General features: G+C 35.1%; 1 protein-coding gene across 2 annotated transcripts; it reads left to right on the plus strand.

Moving 5' to 3' along the window:
* Positions 1–676: 676 nt before the first annotated feature.
* Positions 677–16,507, plus strand: LOC109053750 (protein stum homolog). 2 transcript variants are annotated; one of them, XM_019071070.2, is made up of 4 exons: positions 679–982; positions 10,608–10,787; positions 12,085–12,093; positions 15,051–16,507. In XM_019071070.2, exons 1-4 carry the CDS (start codon positions 814–816, stop codon positions 15,083–15,085), a joined length of 393 nt encoding a protein of 130 aa, XP_018926615.1. In that variant the 5' UTR covers positions 679–813; the 3' UTR covers positions 15,086–16,507. The 2 variants fall into 2 exon arrangements, with proteins under 2 accessions (XP_018926616.1, XP_018926615.1); XM_019071071.2 differs by lacking the exon at positions 12,085–12,093 and having other exon boundaries at positions 677–982.
* The last annotated feature ends 1,510 nt before the right edge of the window (positions 16,508–18,017 follow it).

Below are 18,017 nucleotides of genomic sequence, written 5' to 3' on the forward strand. Positions count from 1 at the left end.
CATTTTCAAAGACTGTCAGTGACAGGCCATGGCTCACCAAAGAGTATCCTTCTGGATAAACAGCAGGTGAATTTTCCGAGGAGCAGAGATACAGTGGTCTAAAGGGAAAATAAAATCAACAGGACAAAAATTAAACACAATTAATATTTTTAAATTATCTAATAATTGTCTAATTTTTCTGTTCAAGAGTAACCAGCAGATAAAGTTTCAGAAGTAGGTGTCTATGTTTGCCTTTCTTGAGCTCACTGTTCTCCAAAACACTTAATGAAAGTGAGATTATTTATATAAGGTATTTATATTCTATATTTACTAATTGTTGTAGTCTACAGTACTGTAAAGCAATGTAAAATCCATAAAAATTTAAAGATATAAAGAAATTATAATTTAACTTTAAAGTCAAATGGGTTGACTGAATGTTCTTTGTGTGTGTGTGTGTGTGTGTGTGTGTGTGTGTGTGTGTGTGTGTGTGTGTGTGTGTGTGTGTGAACGAAAATCCTTTTAACTACTGTTTTACATGGTTTGGAGACACTGAGCATCAGTTTACTGGATATCAGTAGCCTAATATTTCAAACAATCGGGATAATCCAGTTATAATCTGTCGATTAGATAATTTAAAGTCACCACTGTGACTTTAAATCCATTGTGTAACGATCTACTGTACTATCGCTCACTGACACGGTAGTAACCGAGTGACGCCTACCGTTCACTGCGCGCACTCATTTCAACATAAAGCTCTGGAGCTGCGCCTGATAGTGTCCAGTACAAACCAAAACAAGGATTTCAAGCTTTGCAAGTAGTTTAAAAAATCGGGAAATGGACCAGAAAGACACAGAAATGAACGAAAAAGGAGTTTCTTCTTCTACCAGCGGAGTTGTTGTTCAAGTCAGGGAGAAGAAAGGAGCTTTACGCGCTGCCATCCCCTATATGCCTTTCCCAGTAGCTGTCATCTGCCTGTTTCTCAACACATTTGTGCCCGGACTGGGTGAGTACGACGAGGCGATTCGCTCGTTACCACACAACCACCTGACCTGCGAGAAATGTACTTAACACCCGAAATAAACGACATTCCATCAACAAGTTCTTTCAGAGCGTGCTTTAAGTCATTTAAATTTGCTTTGAATATAAAACAGTTTAAATATATCTGTACTACATGCTTGTGATTATTGTTTATATACTTTGGTTAACGCTTATTGTATGTTTTCATTAATTTAATTTATTCATGCATTCCTTAATACGTTTTATTATGTTTTTGGTGATATTTTTGCATATGGGTCAATGACGTGAGGTAATTTTTTTTTTTTTTTTTGTACGTGTCTATTACACAGCAAAACAGAAAAATGCCGTTCCTACAGACAAATGGATCCACCTACAATTAGCATGTTTTAAATTTCTGAATTAAAATCTATTTTTATGTGTTTGTGGGGCGTGAAGTCAAACGTGTGGGTGGTACAATGATGATAAAAGTCTCGTCAAAAGGCTGAAAATCTCAACAAGATGACCCTTGAGTAGGTTGACTAACCTTGTGTTATTAATGCTTCTGAAAATAAATATATTAAATATGTTTTGTTTGTATAAAAGTGGTAGAAAGCCATGTTGTTGTCATGTGACAAAAAACATAATCAGGAAATGATATCATGATTAGTTCAAGATGCCATATGGAAAAACCCAAAGTAAATGATATTATATTTTGGCTTTTGATTTAAAAATGCATGATATTTGTGAAAATAGTGATTAATATGCTTACACTGTAGCCAAATAAGGATATACGTTATTACTTAATGGTAATTTTTGTTAGAAATAATTTTTCAATATGTATTAAAAGATTATATTTGTAACAGTCAGGCATGTGTTTTAATACAGATTATTTTTTATGATCATGAAAAACATTATTGAGCCATAAAGAACCAAAACACACTTGGGAGTATCTGGACATGAACAGGATCAGATTGTGTTTCTCGCTGACATTTAGGTCAAGATTCGGTCCGTTCATCCATCTCGATATTGTCATTTCCAACTTAATTCTCAGTCATGTTAGTTCGGTCTAAGTAATTGCTAATCTCTGGTGTCTGGTCATGTGTGTTATCAGCTTTTGCGAGCATCTTCTTTCATCCAACACGCCTCTTTTCTTAATTGCCAATAGATTGTGCCAAGATGTTAGTCTTCAAAGACCAGATGGGTTGTTTTTTTTCTCTTTAAGATTTCTATTACCACTGCATTAGACAGACACATTTAAAGCATCACTTTGTAGCTTGCCATTTTAAAAGTATAAAAACACATATGGGCAGAAGAATATTGATCTCCCTTATGTCTAATAAGGCTGGGAAGTCTTTGAAAAATGCTAGTAGTAGTAACAAAAGGATCATACTCCTGGTTATTTTGCACCAGAGTCTTTCAATACAAAAGCAGTGTGCTGAATACTGCTAATACAGTATGTGCCAGGTGAATTGTCTTCATAGGTGAGCTGATACCTTGTTGCTCCCTCCCTCGACTTTTATGGATAATGCAGTACATCAGATATCTTTTCTTTTTAACCCCACAGATATGGATTACCCCTTTTTGTTAACGGGAACTGACACAGATTTTACAAATTGATTAGATTTAAATTCACAAGCTTCTCTACTTGATTCAGATTTCAGTTTGTTTGGATATATTTATTCAATGTATTGAGTTGTGTACAAATATTTAAAGTTTAAATAAAGCATTTTTTAAATCAGTTTGATTAAATTCAATTTGTTGTTAAAATCCAAACATTTAAACTGTGGTTGTCCTATGACAAATTTATTAAAACTTGCAATAAATGAGATGCCAATAACAGGTTAGTGTATTGAGTGTCTTTTCTGAGGTAAATGTAAAGTGACACATTGTTTACAAACTGTTTTTTTTTTTGACAACTTTTTGCATTTGAAACACAAAATGAGTGAATACATGAGACATGATACATTTCAGTACGTTGTATTGTTTTTTTAACATACATTTAAAAACTGGTAATCGATATTGTCAAGCCAGCCCTACTTTTTATCAAGCGGCATGTAGGAAATATGTGGCTCTTCTTTTAAATGGTCATGATTGTTCTTTGCCCAGACGTATGCATCCAGGACATTTGCAGAACTTGGAATCCATCTCTGATCCAGTTGCAGAGTTAAATTGAACATACAGTAATCAACCCGGTGACCGCATCACTCAACCACTTGTGGCCCTCTGGTGTTTATGTCAATATTGGTTTCATCCATCAGGATACCCCCATTGGACCCGTGCCTCAAGTCATCTAATCTTGGAGTCCACTTCAGCATAGCCTTTCCTCCTCAAGTTTCAGCAAGTCCCTCTGGAGTCTGGAGGACATGGAGTGCTTTTGGAGGACGCCAGCGTTCAGTATGAATCAGTGCATATGCTGTATAAATACTTACAGAACAAACATGCATTCTACAGGCAGTAATGTGCCTGTCTCATATCATCTGTGCATGTGGGCATGGTTTACTGAGCTCCTGTCTGCTGCAGAGTTGCTCATACATAAACTAGAGCGGAATATTATGACAAGAGAGCCCATGTTTGGAGGACGATGATACAAGGGAAAATGCCAAGAGCCAAATGGGGCTCTTTTGAGCACACAGTCTGCGCTCGGGTTGTCAGAGACCATTACCACTCTAGTTAGTGAGTCATGCTTGACAACCTGCTTTCCTCACCTGTAATTGCCGATACTTTGCAGGGCATGTGTTGAATGATTCAAATCATCAAATCATGCTAATTTACATGTGCACAAATTGAGGGTCTTATTAATAGATTTCATGTCCAAACAATGACAACAGCTGTGCATCTGGGTTATTGCTTATGCATCGATGTTGCATTAAACAGTTCTTTGATGCTGATAATGCAATAAGCATACTTTTAAATAAGTTGCTTCAAGTAAAATTTGCATAAATTCAAAGAACTAGAAATTTTACCTAAAACAGCAAAGTTTGTCAGGGCCAACTTTGAATTTTGCATGGATGGATGGATAGATATTTTATCATATTTAATAAATGATCTTGTGTTGACCAGGGTGGAAAGACACTTAATTTTCCATAATGCATTACCTGTGCTGAATCACTGTGAGCTGCAATTTAGTAAATCCCTCTGGTTTTAAACAATTTTTCCTATCCAACACTGCAGATTTAAAATTCAATTATGACATTGGACTCCTGACTGACATTTTTTAACACTTTTTTCAGCAATTCTAAAAATCTGTGGCATCAAAATTATTTTGACAGTTGGATTCACAGCTGTTTAATTTTAGGCTTGCATGGTTATTTGCCCCATTTGTTCAGGCATTTGTTTTAATTCAGGCTTGTGTGGCCAAATATGTAGCCCTTTCTAAAATATATTTGGTTTAGATGTAATCAGATATGGATAGAATTTTATCCAAAGAAAGTAGTTTCTCAAGGTCTAAAAGTGGAAAACTGTTGACTTCTAATCTTGACCTGATCTTAATCTAAATGGGAAGTCTTTTCGCATGGGAAAAAAGAAAAATAAATTTTGTGGTGAGCATGTAGATTTCTGTCATCTAATACATCCAAAGGAAGGACAATAAAGTGCTAAAAGCTTTCCAAAAATAGAGGGAAATATATAGTGAAAATCATACAAAACCCTTGTTTGAAATGAACTGTACTTTAAGCCTAAAATTTGAGTACCATTTAAAATGTTTGAATTGAAGTGCAAAGAAAAGACAAAGGTTGACCACTTCAGATGCATTTAACTTCAGAAACACAGCTAAAATGTCCTGAATAATTTATTCTAGAATTAATGCCTTTTTTTTTTTTTTTTTTGCTTTCATTTTCCCATTTTCACAAGATATTTTTGCCCAACCAGGAATGTACAGTAAATCACATTAACCAGAGATTTGAAAATGACAGAAGTCTTTTCAGTGATAACTCTGCTGACAAAACAGTGTAAACCATTTTAAGTTGGTTTCCTGGTCTTCTACTGGTTTAGCTGGTTGGCCAGTTTAGGTGCAGGCCACCTTAGGCTGGTTTAAACTATTTTCTCAGCAGGTCAATTTGAGAGATTTGTGTTGCTCATGCTGATGCTATCCCAACACTCTTTGAACTGAGCCTATCGCTCTAGCCCTGGTGCTCTTCTAGTTTCCATGACAGCAGATGCCAGCAGAAGCCTGCCTGCCTGGCTCCTCTAAGATTGAAAGAGGTAGATAAGCCAGAAAATGAATTCATTCCAAGGGGGTCCTTCAAAGTGCACTTAAAAAAATTAAGTATGGTTATCGTTTTAGATTGCATTACTTCTTTTAGACCTTTAATAATATGTTAAAAGCTTCTTTTAAGCTTTTCATAAAGCAAACAGAATTACAGAGGAAAAACAGACATGCAGAGGAGCCTGTGACTGTCAGGTAGAGGACTCTTCTATGCAACCTTAACTCTCTTGTGGATTCAAGCTAAAAAAATAAACTGACTGCAGAGGTCAACTGTGTAGTGGTGCTTTAATATGGTGTTTTACTTTACTCTTTTCATTGTGTTAATATTCAAAGCTTTGCAATGCAAATTTAAGATGAGTCTGAAATCAAATGCTTTTAAGTATGAATGAAATTGAACAAAATTTCCTCTCAGCCTTTGATGAAGTATGTTACATGGGTATGCAGGTGTGAACTATAAAAATATTCCCCAATATACTACTAGCTTAGAGTTGTACTTTGACCTTTTTTTTTTTTTTTTTTGTAACAGACATAACAGCTGTGAAAATTAAATAACTTCAGGTCTTTAATTTAAACACAACAACTCAAGTTGTCAGTAAGGTTTTTTTTTTTGTTTTTTGTTTTTTTTGATTTATGCTTTTATTCAGCATGTATGTATTAAATTGATAAATAAAACATTTATAATTTAATTATGATAATTAATTATTATAATTTATAATGACTTACCATCACTTGGATAAATAACATTTTTAAAATAAATTAAAATAGAAAACACTTTTAAATTGTAATAATACTTCACCATATAACTGTTTTTTTTTTTTTTTCTAAACAAGTAAAGTATTCTTGATAACCATAAGATATTCTTTTATACATAAAAAATGTGACAGACTCCAAACTTTTGAATGGTAGCCTGGCTCTTAGTTCAGTTCTCTGTCACCATGATACTTCATATGCAAATATAATGCTTATTTGACATATTGCTGTTTGCATGCATTATAGTAGGGAAGTATGTGCATATTTGGACAATGTTAGATTTGAACTAGACAGCCAGACTCAAAAAACCTTGCCAGATTTATTTTATTAAATTGCAGCTCATAGATTCAGTTCAGTTACAGTATTATACATGATTACCAGAATGAGGGCACAGTTGATGTTTTTTGTGACAATAGTTAGCTTAGAGAGCAGAAAGATGGCTTTCAGCACAACATTTTTGCCGCAGATAGAAGACCACTGAGCGCTGTAACTTCTAATTTTATACAGACGGTCTCTTCACTCAAAAAATGAGATGAATGGGATAACATCATTCAGAGACTGTTATTGGTCTCATTTTTAATACAGCTGCGCTGTGGCAGTCAGTAGAGACACGCGATAATTACGCTGATGCTCTTGCTTCAGATTACAGAAGATTTGCAGTGTGATTAACGACCAAGACTATATTAGCGATAAACAGCAAACCCAGTGAACTGAAAAAATTGATTGTAAGATTTGGCAAGCACAAGTTCATCACAAAGTTTAACTTTTGGGGTAATGAAAATGACTCAAGTTGTTCCCCTTATGGGGTTTCCATATCACAGATTGTTCTAGCATGCTTTCTCATTTCCGATCTTCTCAAGTCCCAGTCACTCCAAGTGAAATTGTCCCTTAAAGTCTGTATTAAATGAGCAGTACTGGTGCTGTGAGCCTCATAAAAGAGAGTGTTAACCCAAATGACTCTATCTTCGAGAGGGATTGAACAGCCAGTAAATGACTGATGAGTAATCAGCTTCTCACAGAATGGCTGAAAACTGTGATGGCTGCAGGCCGTCAGACTGACTTTGTCGCGTCTCCTCGCAAGCTGTCTTGGATCTCATCCTTGAGCTGTTATAAATAGAGGCCACAGAGCTGTTGTGGAATTTTCAATTTCCGGAATGGTTGCTGTGCATGTTTCCTAGGCCTACCTTGAGGCTAATCCTTCACCTCGCTTTTCAAATGACTCTGTTATACATCAAGCTCTCGGGCCTAGTTTACTCGCCACCTGTGCACCAAACACAGCGTACATAATGTTAAATGTTAGAGAGGTGTTGTATGTATAATGCTTAATTTTCTCCATATGCGTTTAAAAAAAAAATAAGACTTAAAAAATGACTTAATCATATAGCTCCACTAGCTTACAAAAACTCACATTGCCATGAGTTATCATTAACATTTTCGAACCATGGATTCCCTCAAGAGGATATACACAATCATACGCCACTGACTTATTTAATCAAAATACAGTAAAACAGTAATATTGTAAAATATTAATAGAGTTTAAAAAATGTTAAGGTCATTTATTCAGTTATACATTAGGTCTTCAGTGTCACATGATCCTTCATAAATCATTCTAATACACTAATTTGCTGCTTAAGAAACATCTGTTATTATAAGCATTGTTGAAAACAGTTGTGCTGCTTAATATTTTTGTGGAGAAGGTGATGATTTTTTCAGGATTCTTTGATCAATATATGCTAATAAATTAATATATTATTAATAAGTTATTTTAATAGCATTTGTTTGAAATAGAAATCTTTAGTAACCTTAAAATGTCTTTACTGTCACTTTTCATCAATTTAATGGATCCTTGCTGAATATAAGCATTAACAGTTTTGAAAAGTAGTGTACATCAATGGAGAATTTTGTGAATTTAGTCCTATAGTAACAGACATTATTTTACTCAGAAATCAAAAACTAATATTGTAAAATAGAAATTCAGTCCTGCAAATTTGGCTTGTGAAGTGATGTCAGCTGTTCTGTAGTTAATTTAAAATCACCCAGCTTTAGCAGAAGCATATTGCTTAACATGCTTGAAGCTCATAGCGCACACCTTAAAAAAAGTTTGTTTATTGGCATCAGTGGTTCCATGAAGAACCTTTACCATCCATGGAAACTTTCTATTGCACAAAAGGTTCTTCATAGTGGAAAATGGTTCTTGAAATAATTTAAAAAATAAAAAAATGGTTCTTATGGCATCGTTGTGAATACCCCCTTTTTGGAATTTATATTTTTAAAGGCATAGGTCTTCCATGAAATGTTTATTCCTTATTGCTAAAAATCAATATCTCTATGGAGATTTTGAATAGCATTATAACCTCTAACACTACTACTGTGCTCTATTTAAATCTGAAAAGAGGAGAGTGTGTTGAAATCTCTGTTTTGTTAGACTTAAGGTCATTCTTTGTCTCTCCAGTTTTATGCAGTGGTTTGCCAAACCATGCTGTCTGACTTAAAGAAACTCAATCAATATGTGCAATCAACAAGTAAAGAGTCTCTGAATGACTTCCTGAAACTGAATGGTGCATCCACTTGCTTCCAGTCTGAAGAGGGTGAACAATGGGAGAGAAGATAACTGATTTTCATTCCTTTCAGCTCCAAGGGTCATCAAGACTATTTATACCAAGCATGCTTACAGTATGTATGTTTAAAACATCCTAGAGCGCTAAAAAAAATGACATTGGCACCTGAGAACCTCCACACATGCTCTCCTAGCAACATTTGTCTCTCTCAGAAGAAAAGGAACTGAACGGGATAATTAACCTCCCACACTGGCAATGGGGTGCATGTGAGGAAGGGCTGAGGGAAATTATAGTGATTGTGAGCCTGATGTGCAGGGACTAGGACCCCTCACCACCCTACTGTATCTTATCTTCAAGCATCCCTTCTTCACAGAGAAAATTAGTGTGAATGTGTGCATGTTGAATAGTTATGACGTGTGATGTGGCCTCTAAATTATATGTGTGGCATATGCAAGCAGACATTTGCCTTGGTATACCGTGCTTAATGCAGTTTGACAGGCAGAAGCATTGTTGACAGCCTGATGCTAGATCACACAGTTGATTTGACCTCCGAGTGTGTGTGTGTGTGTGTGTGAGTGTTTAATAATATGGTGGTGTAGGGGTCCTCGCGTCATTCAGTTTAATTAGGGTGCTACAAACACCCAAGGCTCTGTTTGTCACTTAGACCTGAGCAGTGTTCACTCAGCCATGCAGACTGAAAGCATAGTGATGGATGGCTGGCAGGGTTGAGCATCTATCTATTTGTCTGTCTATCTATCTATCTATCTGTCTATCTGTCTGTCTGTCAGTTTTAAATGATATTTAATATATAACACATATTTCAGTTGAATTTCAATGTATACTGTATACACTGCCATTCAAAAGTTTTGTACTACGCTAAAAAAAGATTTCTATTTGATGAATGAGAATGCTTATGCATATCTTCTCCTCAAGTCTAGGAACTAAGAGAGAAGGATGTCTTTTTCCACTTCCTACACTCGTTCTTTAATTCCTTGGTGTATATTGTAAGCTGTCTGCTTTTGGGGGCAGTACAGTAAGCGTATTGTTTGTATAACAGCCGTGGGAATAAAAAAACTGTGAAAAGTGATGTTTTCCCTTCTCTACTTGGAAAGCCCCTTCCAAATGATAAACTTAAGAGGTTCTATCCCAGTCCTTCTCAATAACAGCCAAGTATTTTATAGTGGCAGACCATACTGTTAACTAAAGAACAGGCTGTATCCGTGGTGAATAAAGTACATTTCTCATAATGAGGAGGCTCATCAGTTTTGTAGGCTATGCTAATGTTCAGCCGCTGTCCTCCCTATTGGAATCTATTATTGTGATAACACTAATGAAATGCTAAGTTGTGCTTGGCAGCATAGTGCTGCCTGCTTGCTCAGACTCCTTCAGTGTGAATTATGCTTATCGGCCTTACAAATATGGAAAGCTATTCATAACCTAATTGCCCTGGATTGAGGGGGATAGGAAAAAAATGTATCTGACAAGAGATGTCTTAGCGAGTTATAGTACCATGTTGGTTAAAGTTCCCAAGAGTTCCCAAATGAGACTCTTCTTCAGACTAGTCCTGCAGATCTGTGGAAAGATCAGAACAACATAACACATACTTAAATACTGAAAATGTCTCCTTGGAATTGCTTTGTGCCCAGATTTAAAAGCAGACTGCTCTTTAAAGTGAACATGAATAGAATATCTTCACATCTTAAATAACATGCAACAAATGTTTATTTATTTGTCTTTGCAAAAAAAAAACATATTTGTAATTTGTAATCCATATGACTTATTATTCAATGATAATCATTTAAGCACAGTATAAACATTAATTTAAGGCCAAGACCGCAGATGTAATAAAAGCTACAGGCATGTCTGACACTGACTGCTACTAAAATCACCATGTTAATTTATATTCAAGCTCCTCTGTTAATATTTTATGCCATAATTATGTCTCAGACTTTACTGTAATGTACGGTATTATTCACACCATGATGAATGATTATCATTACAGTGTGCAGTTTTAAGATGAGATCAAGATCAAGATGAGGTCATATTGTATGTGTTAACTATTTTAACCACAGAAGAGGATCATATTGTCCCATGTTGACGGCATCTCGCTGTATTTTCAGGTACATTCATCTCAGCCTTCACAGTTCTGTGCGGAGCGAGGACAGACCTTCCCGACAGGCACATGTGCTGCGTTTTCTGGCTGAACATCGCAGCCGCCTTCATCCAGATCGTCACTGCCATTGTCATGGTGGGCTGGATCATGAGCATATTTTGGGGAATGGACATGGTCATTCTTGCAAGTGAGTATTCCACTACAAGCACCTTTTTCATTTATTAATTTTTTTTGGTTGTTTCGGTAGTCCCCTGAAACCTTTGTCCCTTGTTCATCCTGAAACTGCCTGCTGTTCTTGAGAAACATCCTTCAGGCCCCACAAATTCTTTGGTTTTCCAGCATCTTCTGCATATTTGAACCCTTTCCAAAAATTACTGTATGATTTTGAGATCCATCTTTTCACACTGAGGACAACTGAGGGTCTCATATGCAACCATTACAGAAGGTTCAAATGCTCACTGATGCTCCAGAAGGAAAAACCATGCATTAAGAACTTTTGAACAAGAATGAAGATGTGTAAATTTTTCTTATTTTGCCTAAATATCATATTTTTTCATTTAGTACTCCCCTTAAGAAGCTGCAGAAGATATTTACTGGTTTCTCAAAAGACAAAAAAAGTTAAATTTACCCAGATCTTCAAATTCAAAAGGTTTTCACCCCCCCGGTTCTTAATGCAACGTTTTTCCTTCTAGGAATAGGAGATCAATGATCATGATTTCACAGATCTGTTTTTATTGATCTCTAGGAAAACTTTTACTGTATATGGTCTAGTACATTTACATACTGTACATTTAAAGGGATAGTCTACCCAAAAATTTATATCCTGTCATGACTTACTCACCCTCATTTCATTCCAAAACTCGTATAAATTTCTTCCTTTCTTCTGTCAAATGCAAAAAGAGAGAAAAAACTATCTTTTGGGTTGTTTTTGTCCATACAATTAAGGATAATAAATCAAGTGTTGTTTTGGACTTTCATCATATAGGCAAAAACTGCTGAAACATCCTTCAGAATATCTTCTTTTGTGATTGTTCTGCAGTAGAAAGAACATCATACAGGTTTGGAAGAACATGAGTGTGAGTAAATGATGACAGAATTTTCATTTTTGGGTGAACTATCCTTTTCACATGCGTAGTAAGTGTAGAAGATGACAGGATTTCAGCAGTAACCCTGCTGTGGACCATAGTCAGCTCCGTTCATGTTCAACCTGACATTTTTCTCTCTTCTTCTAATATCACCTCCGCCTTCCAGGGCTGTAGAAGGTGCCAGAATCCTTTGAACAATGACTATTAGAGCGGTCTGCTGGTAGGAGTGGATTGAAAGCTCTGCAGTAATTGTTCTGTGTAGGCGGACGAAGCAAATCAGAGAACTTTGTCACATGTTTTTACTGTGGAATGTTCATACTGTCATTGAAGATTCCAAATTCTAATGTATTATTTATTTATTTATTTATTTTGCTGTTTTACAACCTTTTGGATCAAAAGTTTCTGAAGGTAGGTGAACCTAATATTTGACTTATGTCTTTTCACTAATTATACACAGACCTGTCTCAAATATAATAAAACATAGCCTGCAAGCATTGGCCTTGCACAAACATACTGCATCTACACTGCAAAAAATAAGTGTTTTGTTATAACCGACCTTTGCAACCTCAATATTGTCTAAGAGTGTAAGGGCTTTAATATTAAATTTAATGTGTTTTGGAGGCAGCAAATGCTATAGAAAATAACATAAAAATATTAATATTTTATTATTAGTTTCTTTCACAGGCATGAGACGCATCAACAGTCCCATTTTTAACCTAATAAAAATATTATGTGTGACCCTGGACCACAAAACCAGTCTTAAGTAGCACAGGTATATTTGTAGCAATAGCCAACATTGTATGGGTCAAAATTATTGATTTTTCTTATATGCCAAAAATCATTAGGATATTAAGTAAAGATCATGTTCCATGAATATATTTTGTAAATTTCCTACCATAAAAATATCAAAACTTAATTTTTGATTTGTAATATGCATTGCTAAGAACTTAATTTTGACAACTTTAAAGGCGATTTTCTCAATATTTAGATTTTTTGTTCCCTCCAATTCCAGATTTTCAAATAATTGTATCTCGGCCAAATATTGTCCTATCCTAACAAACCATACAACAATGGAAAGCTTATTTATTCAGCTTTCAGATGTATAATGATGTATAAATCTCAGTTCCAAAACATTTACCCTTATGGCTGATTTTGTGGTCTAAGGTCACATATTATTATAAAGAAAATGCAGAATTATATTTATATTTTAAGAATTATAATGATATTTTAATACATTTTAAAATGTAATTTATTCCTTTATAGTATTTCTTTTTGGGCAAACTAAAATTCATTTAGTTATCCTGACTTTCTTCTTGTTCTGGATCTAAATTTAAAACTTATGGTCACAGAAAAGATAAAACTGAATGAAATTAAGGTTAAGGGACAAAATGTCTAAGAGTTATGTTGCATTAGCTTGTTTTAATTAATTTGAACGGTATAAAATAATTTATTTTGTTGAGCTTGTTGCAATGCATTATAAGATTGACTTTTCCACTAATGCATGAAACATTGCCTTAAAATATGGCTTAAACTTAGCATAATTAAGTTCATACATTTACATACATTGTATACTGTATGTTCATAGACATGAGACACCCAAATCTCTCTATGCCAGTTTTTTAATAGAATGAATTTAGGGGATTCATTCTTGCATTTAAATATTTATGGTCAAATAATTGTCAAATCTGCAGTGTGTATGTAACCCTTATGAAACATTACACTAATGAAAACCGTTCTAGATGCAAACACAATTATTTGATACAGGTCTGCTGTCCTCACAGTTTGGTCACTCATCTCGTCTCAGCCCATTATCACTACCCATGCTGCAAGCTCGGCTTCTCCCATTCTGTTTATTCTGATCCATCTCGGATAATGTGCCTCCCACCACCTGCCATCTGCCAGTCTCATCTCAGTCTGTTTGATCCACTTTTTGTCCATTAAATGCCAGTAGAACCATAGTGCTCATTAGAAAAGAAGCTTTGCAACAGTGTGACTTCATACAGAGACTGTGACGATGCACCACTAACTCCTTCAGTCGCACACTGAGCCCTTTGACAAGATCTTTCAGCAGCCTTGCCTTTGTGGCTCGGCCGCCTTGGAAGACAGTTTAAAGTAATAGTTCACCTCAAAAATCATAATCCAGACCTGCATGGTTTTCTTTCTTTCTTGAAACACAAAAGGTGAATTTTTGAACAATGTTGTGGTGACAGGATATAATGAGAAATGAAGAATGAGGCTTATATAATTAAATTAAATAAGGAATAGGGCTGTCAAGCTTCAAAATGCACCATAAGAATATTTAAAAGTAGATTTGTAGGCTGTCAATAGCCTAAATCAATGAGTCAGGGAGAATTCAATCAGTCCGATTTGTGAACGAGACCAGTTTTCTGAACTGGATCTACTGAGAGATTTAAAAAAAAAAAAAAAAAAAAAAAAAAAAAAAAACATTTTTATTAGGAGGATTATGCCCAGGATTTTCTTTAAGAAGGAAAGTCATTTGGGTTTGGAATGCAATGAATATTAACAAATAACTACAGTTGTTCATTTTTGTGTGAACTATCTCTTTAACTACTATATACTGTATGCTTTAAAGTGTGCAGCAGAGATTACTAAATGGCTCGCATGCTAAAAAGAATAGGCTTGATAGTTGAAGCTTGGGTCTTGATCTTTTGAAAGCTTTAATGCATTGAGTCATCTGCGTTTTATCCTATTATAACAATGCTTTAAGAAGGTCATGAGTCATTAATCTATTCCCATTGTACATCTCATTAGAAATACTGCAAGATAAAGCCAAAACCTGTGATATTTCAGTGCACAGATATGAACCAGTGCTGTAAAATGTAAACCCCAGTGAGCTTTTTTAGGCGATATATATGAAAACTGAACTGTGTCATGTGCCACTTGCATCAGGTGGTAGCATTCAATATTGTTGTCGAGGGGCTGTTTTTTGTTTTTTTTTTATGATTTAGGTTTACTGAGGATGGTTTGGATGTTTATTTTTTTTTTTTTTTTTTATGTATGAAACTGTTGTTTGGTCATTTGGAAACAAATAAATACTTTTATTCAGCAAGGATGCAGTTGAAGGATGAAGTTTCAAAAGATTTATAAATCAAAAACAAAGGTTTTAACTTTCTATTTTTTATGGTTTGCACAAAAATATTGAGCAGCACAACTTTTTTCAATATTAATAATAATAAGAATTTTTCTTGAAATTATTTTACTGTTTTTACTGTATTTTAAGCAAATAAATGCAGCCTTGGTGAGCATTAGAGACCTTGAAAAACATTTTTGAAAATATTGCTGACCCCTGTAATGCATACATACAGTATAGCTGTCTTGTGAAGTCTGATGCTCTTTTCCTTTAGGCTACAGGGAGCAGGCCACTCCTCAGCAGCTCTGATTGCCGTCCTCCAAACCTAATCCTGAATGTGCACCTTTCTCCTGTGCTGTCTGGCCAACACGTATGGGAGCTTTGAGACGGCCCCCACGAGGCCTGGGAGATCCAGGGGTTGATCACATGCAGATTCTCAGCCCAACTCCTGCTAAATTCTTGTCAGGTACTGCGTTAAGGGCACCTGACTGTTGAGGTACAGCAGAAGAGCATGAACATTCTGTGAATATCTCTAAAAATTGTGCAAACGTGCGCACCGTCTATGTGCCGAACACATCCTATACCTGTCAGGGAAAACCGATCTTAATCACACTCTACTCTGTAGTCTTAATGTATTAAGCTGGCCAATATACACTATGGACATTTGCAGTTTGTAAAATAACTATATTTGTTAAAAAGCTTTGAGGTATCTAATGAAGTAGCTGAAAGAATCTTAAAGGAAAAGTTCACCCAAAAATGAAAATCTCTTGTCATTATTTACTCACCCTCATGCCTGTTCATTTTTGGGTGAACTACTCCTATTTTGCTTCCCACAGAGCATTATGAATACATATTACACTGAATATTTATATGTCATGTGCATTACAGTGTCTCCAGTATTTCTTTATAGTGTGCTGTGTTTTATTACTCATATTAAGCCTTATAAAGCAGAAAGTGTATTTACGTGGTTTTATAAAACATACATTGTATTCTGCATGAATACATCACCTGTTATTGTTAATCTCTGTTAGTCTTAAATACCCAGAGACCATTAGCCAAAAACATAACCTTTTTGCCCAGTAATTATCTGTTGTTTAGTAAAACAGCCAAGTATTGGTGAATCACGGTAGGCCAGTTGCCATAGTGACTGGCCACTTTAATCAACCCATGCATAGGGTATGAAATAACATAATTAAGTGCAAGTTATTTTTATGTGACCGATATAAGAGAAAGGCACGGTGCATATTGAAATAGTCAAAACACTATGATTTAAGACTGACATTAAAAAATTATCCACCAATTGCAAATGACTGCAGCAACTGAGTAAGCAGAATTCGTGCTCTTGCTGAGTATGCGATATATTCGGAAAAATTTAAGCCCTAAATATTAGGTACCCTAAAATGGTTTCTAATATTTTACTCACACTAAAGAGTCTCAAGTTTGGATGTTATTAATGGATATTAACTGGTCTCTGGTGTGAATGTGTGCTGTGAATGTGTTTGAGGATTTGTTGTACATATGGACAGAAAGTGAATTAGTCATGTAAATTTGTGTGCTGTTGTGTTTAGTGCTGCCTTTTAAATACAAACTACATCATTCAGTGCTAAGTCCAAAGGCATAAATATAGTACAGCCAAACATATGTTACTAAGCAGACTTACACAATGATGCTGTCACATCTCCAGAAATGTCAGAGGTACCATATCGAATAAATTCTGCTTTCAAAAAGTGACATGGTGTCTTGTTTTGTTTTCTAATTACAAACTAAGAAATGTACACATCCAAAAGCAACTAATCTGGTGGCATGATCAAAACTCAAAGCAACGTTTGTTTTTCAGCAATTTTGCAATACTCAAAATCCTGCTAAATAGGTGTGTGGATTCTTAATTTTTAATAATTTTATTTATATCATCGCCATGTTTTAAGTATTATGGAGCCTGGTCTGTCAGCAGTGTTATTTTAGTACCATTGAGTACTATAGTTTTTATTAATATTTTTGAAAATGTTTCTATTTTTCTATAATTTTTAGTAATTTTGATGTGTTTCTGTCATTTTTATTATTAGTTTTTTTTTTTTTTTTTTTTTTAATGTTGAACTAGTTTTTATTTAATTTTATTTAAGGTTTAGTTTTAGTTATTTTAGTACATCAAGTTAAAATAACTGAAAATTAAAGGTATTTTATTCCAGATAAAGTTTATTGTTATTATTATTTTTTTGCCTAGTTTAATTCCTGCTTTGCATTGGGTTTCAAGTGCATAGGACTGCATGTATTTGATCAAAAATACAGTTAACAGCCATATTGTGAATTATTTATTTATTTCAAATGTATGAAGTCATTTTTTTTTTTTTGTATCATCCAATTTGAATTTCAACAAAATGTGTAGTTTTGTCTTTGTGCAGTAGAGCACTTTAGATAACAGCACATAAAATCTGTGCCCTAAAAATCTCTTCCTCCCGCTTTTAGTGTTTCTGGCTCTAGGGTTACCTTTGACTCTGTTTCCAAAGCATAATCATTTGCCTCCAAATAAGGCTGTTCCTCGTGCAGTTGGGCATGTATTCTGTCATCATAGGCTTTTCCCCTGCATTCCTCTAGTGTCACTGGTTTTTCTCGTCTCTCGTGATAAAACCAACCAAAGGCACCGTGAATAGTTTCAGTAAACAATTTAATGTCATGTGTACAGCCGCGCTTGGAAAACCAAACACTTTCATGATCTACATGCCAAACAAACTGTTCTGTACCATGAAGACTCTTGTGAACCATACTGAGCTGGTTTACGGCTGAGGAGAGATGGGTAAATAGAGAGATTCTGAGGTTTAAGCTAATGTACACCAAGAACATATGCTGCACGACTGGCCCCTATCTATATGGACATCTTTAATCACTCCCTGTCCACAGTTCCGAGAAAACCACTATAGTGCCAAAAAAGGTGTCAAGCCTGAAGGAGCAATCAGCTGCACTAAGACTAGGCTCATTTTAGATGTCCAGCTCCTCTTGTAGTAGACAAGTCCAGGAGGAATACTTCCTGCATCACCCAAACAAATGGGGCTGAATAAGTCACTGCTCAGTTACCCTTTCTCAACATTTTTCATTGTGTAAAAAAAAAAAAAAGTTTTAACATTTTAACATTTCTCGTTGCCAGAAAATGTCACGATAATAGAATAAACTACTTTCTGCTCCTATTGGACTGTCAGAAGAAATTCAACATTACAGTGCAACATAAGCTAAAGAGAGCAATTTTTTG

Source organism: Cyprinus carpio, chromosome B20 (genome assembly GCF_018340385.1).
Source record: "Cyprinus carpio isolate SPL01 chromosome B20, ASM1834038v1, whole genome shotgun sequence".
NCBI classification, from domain to species: Eukaryota; Metazoa; Chordata; class Actinopteri; order Cypriniformes; family Cyprinidae; genus Cyprinus; species Cyprinus carpio.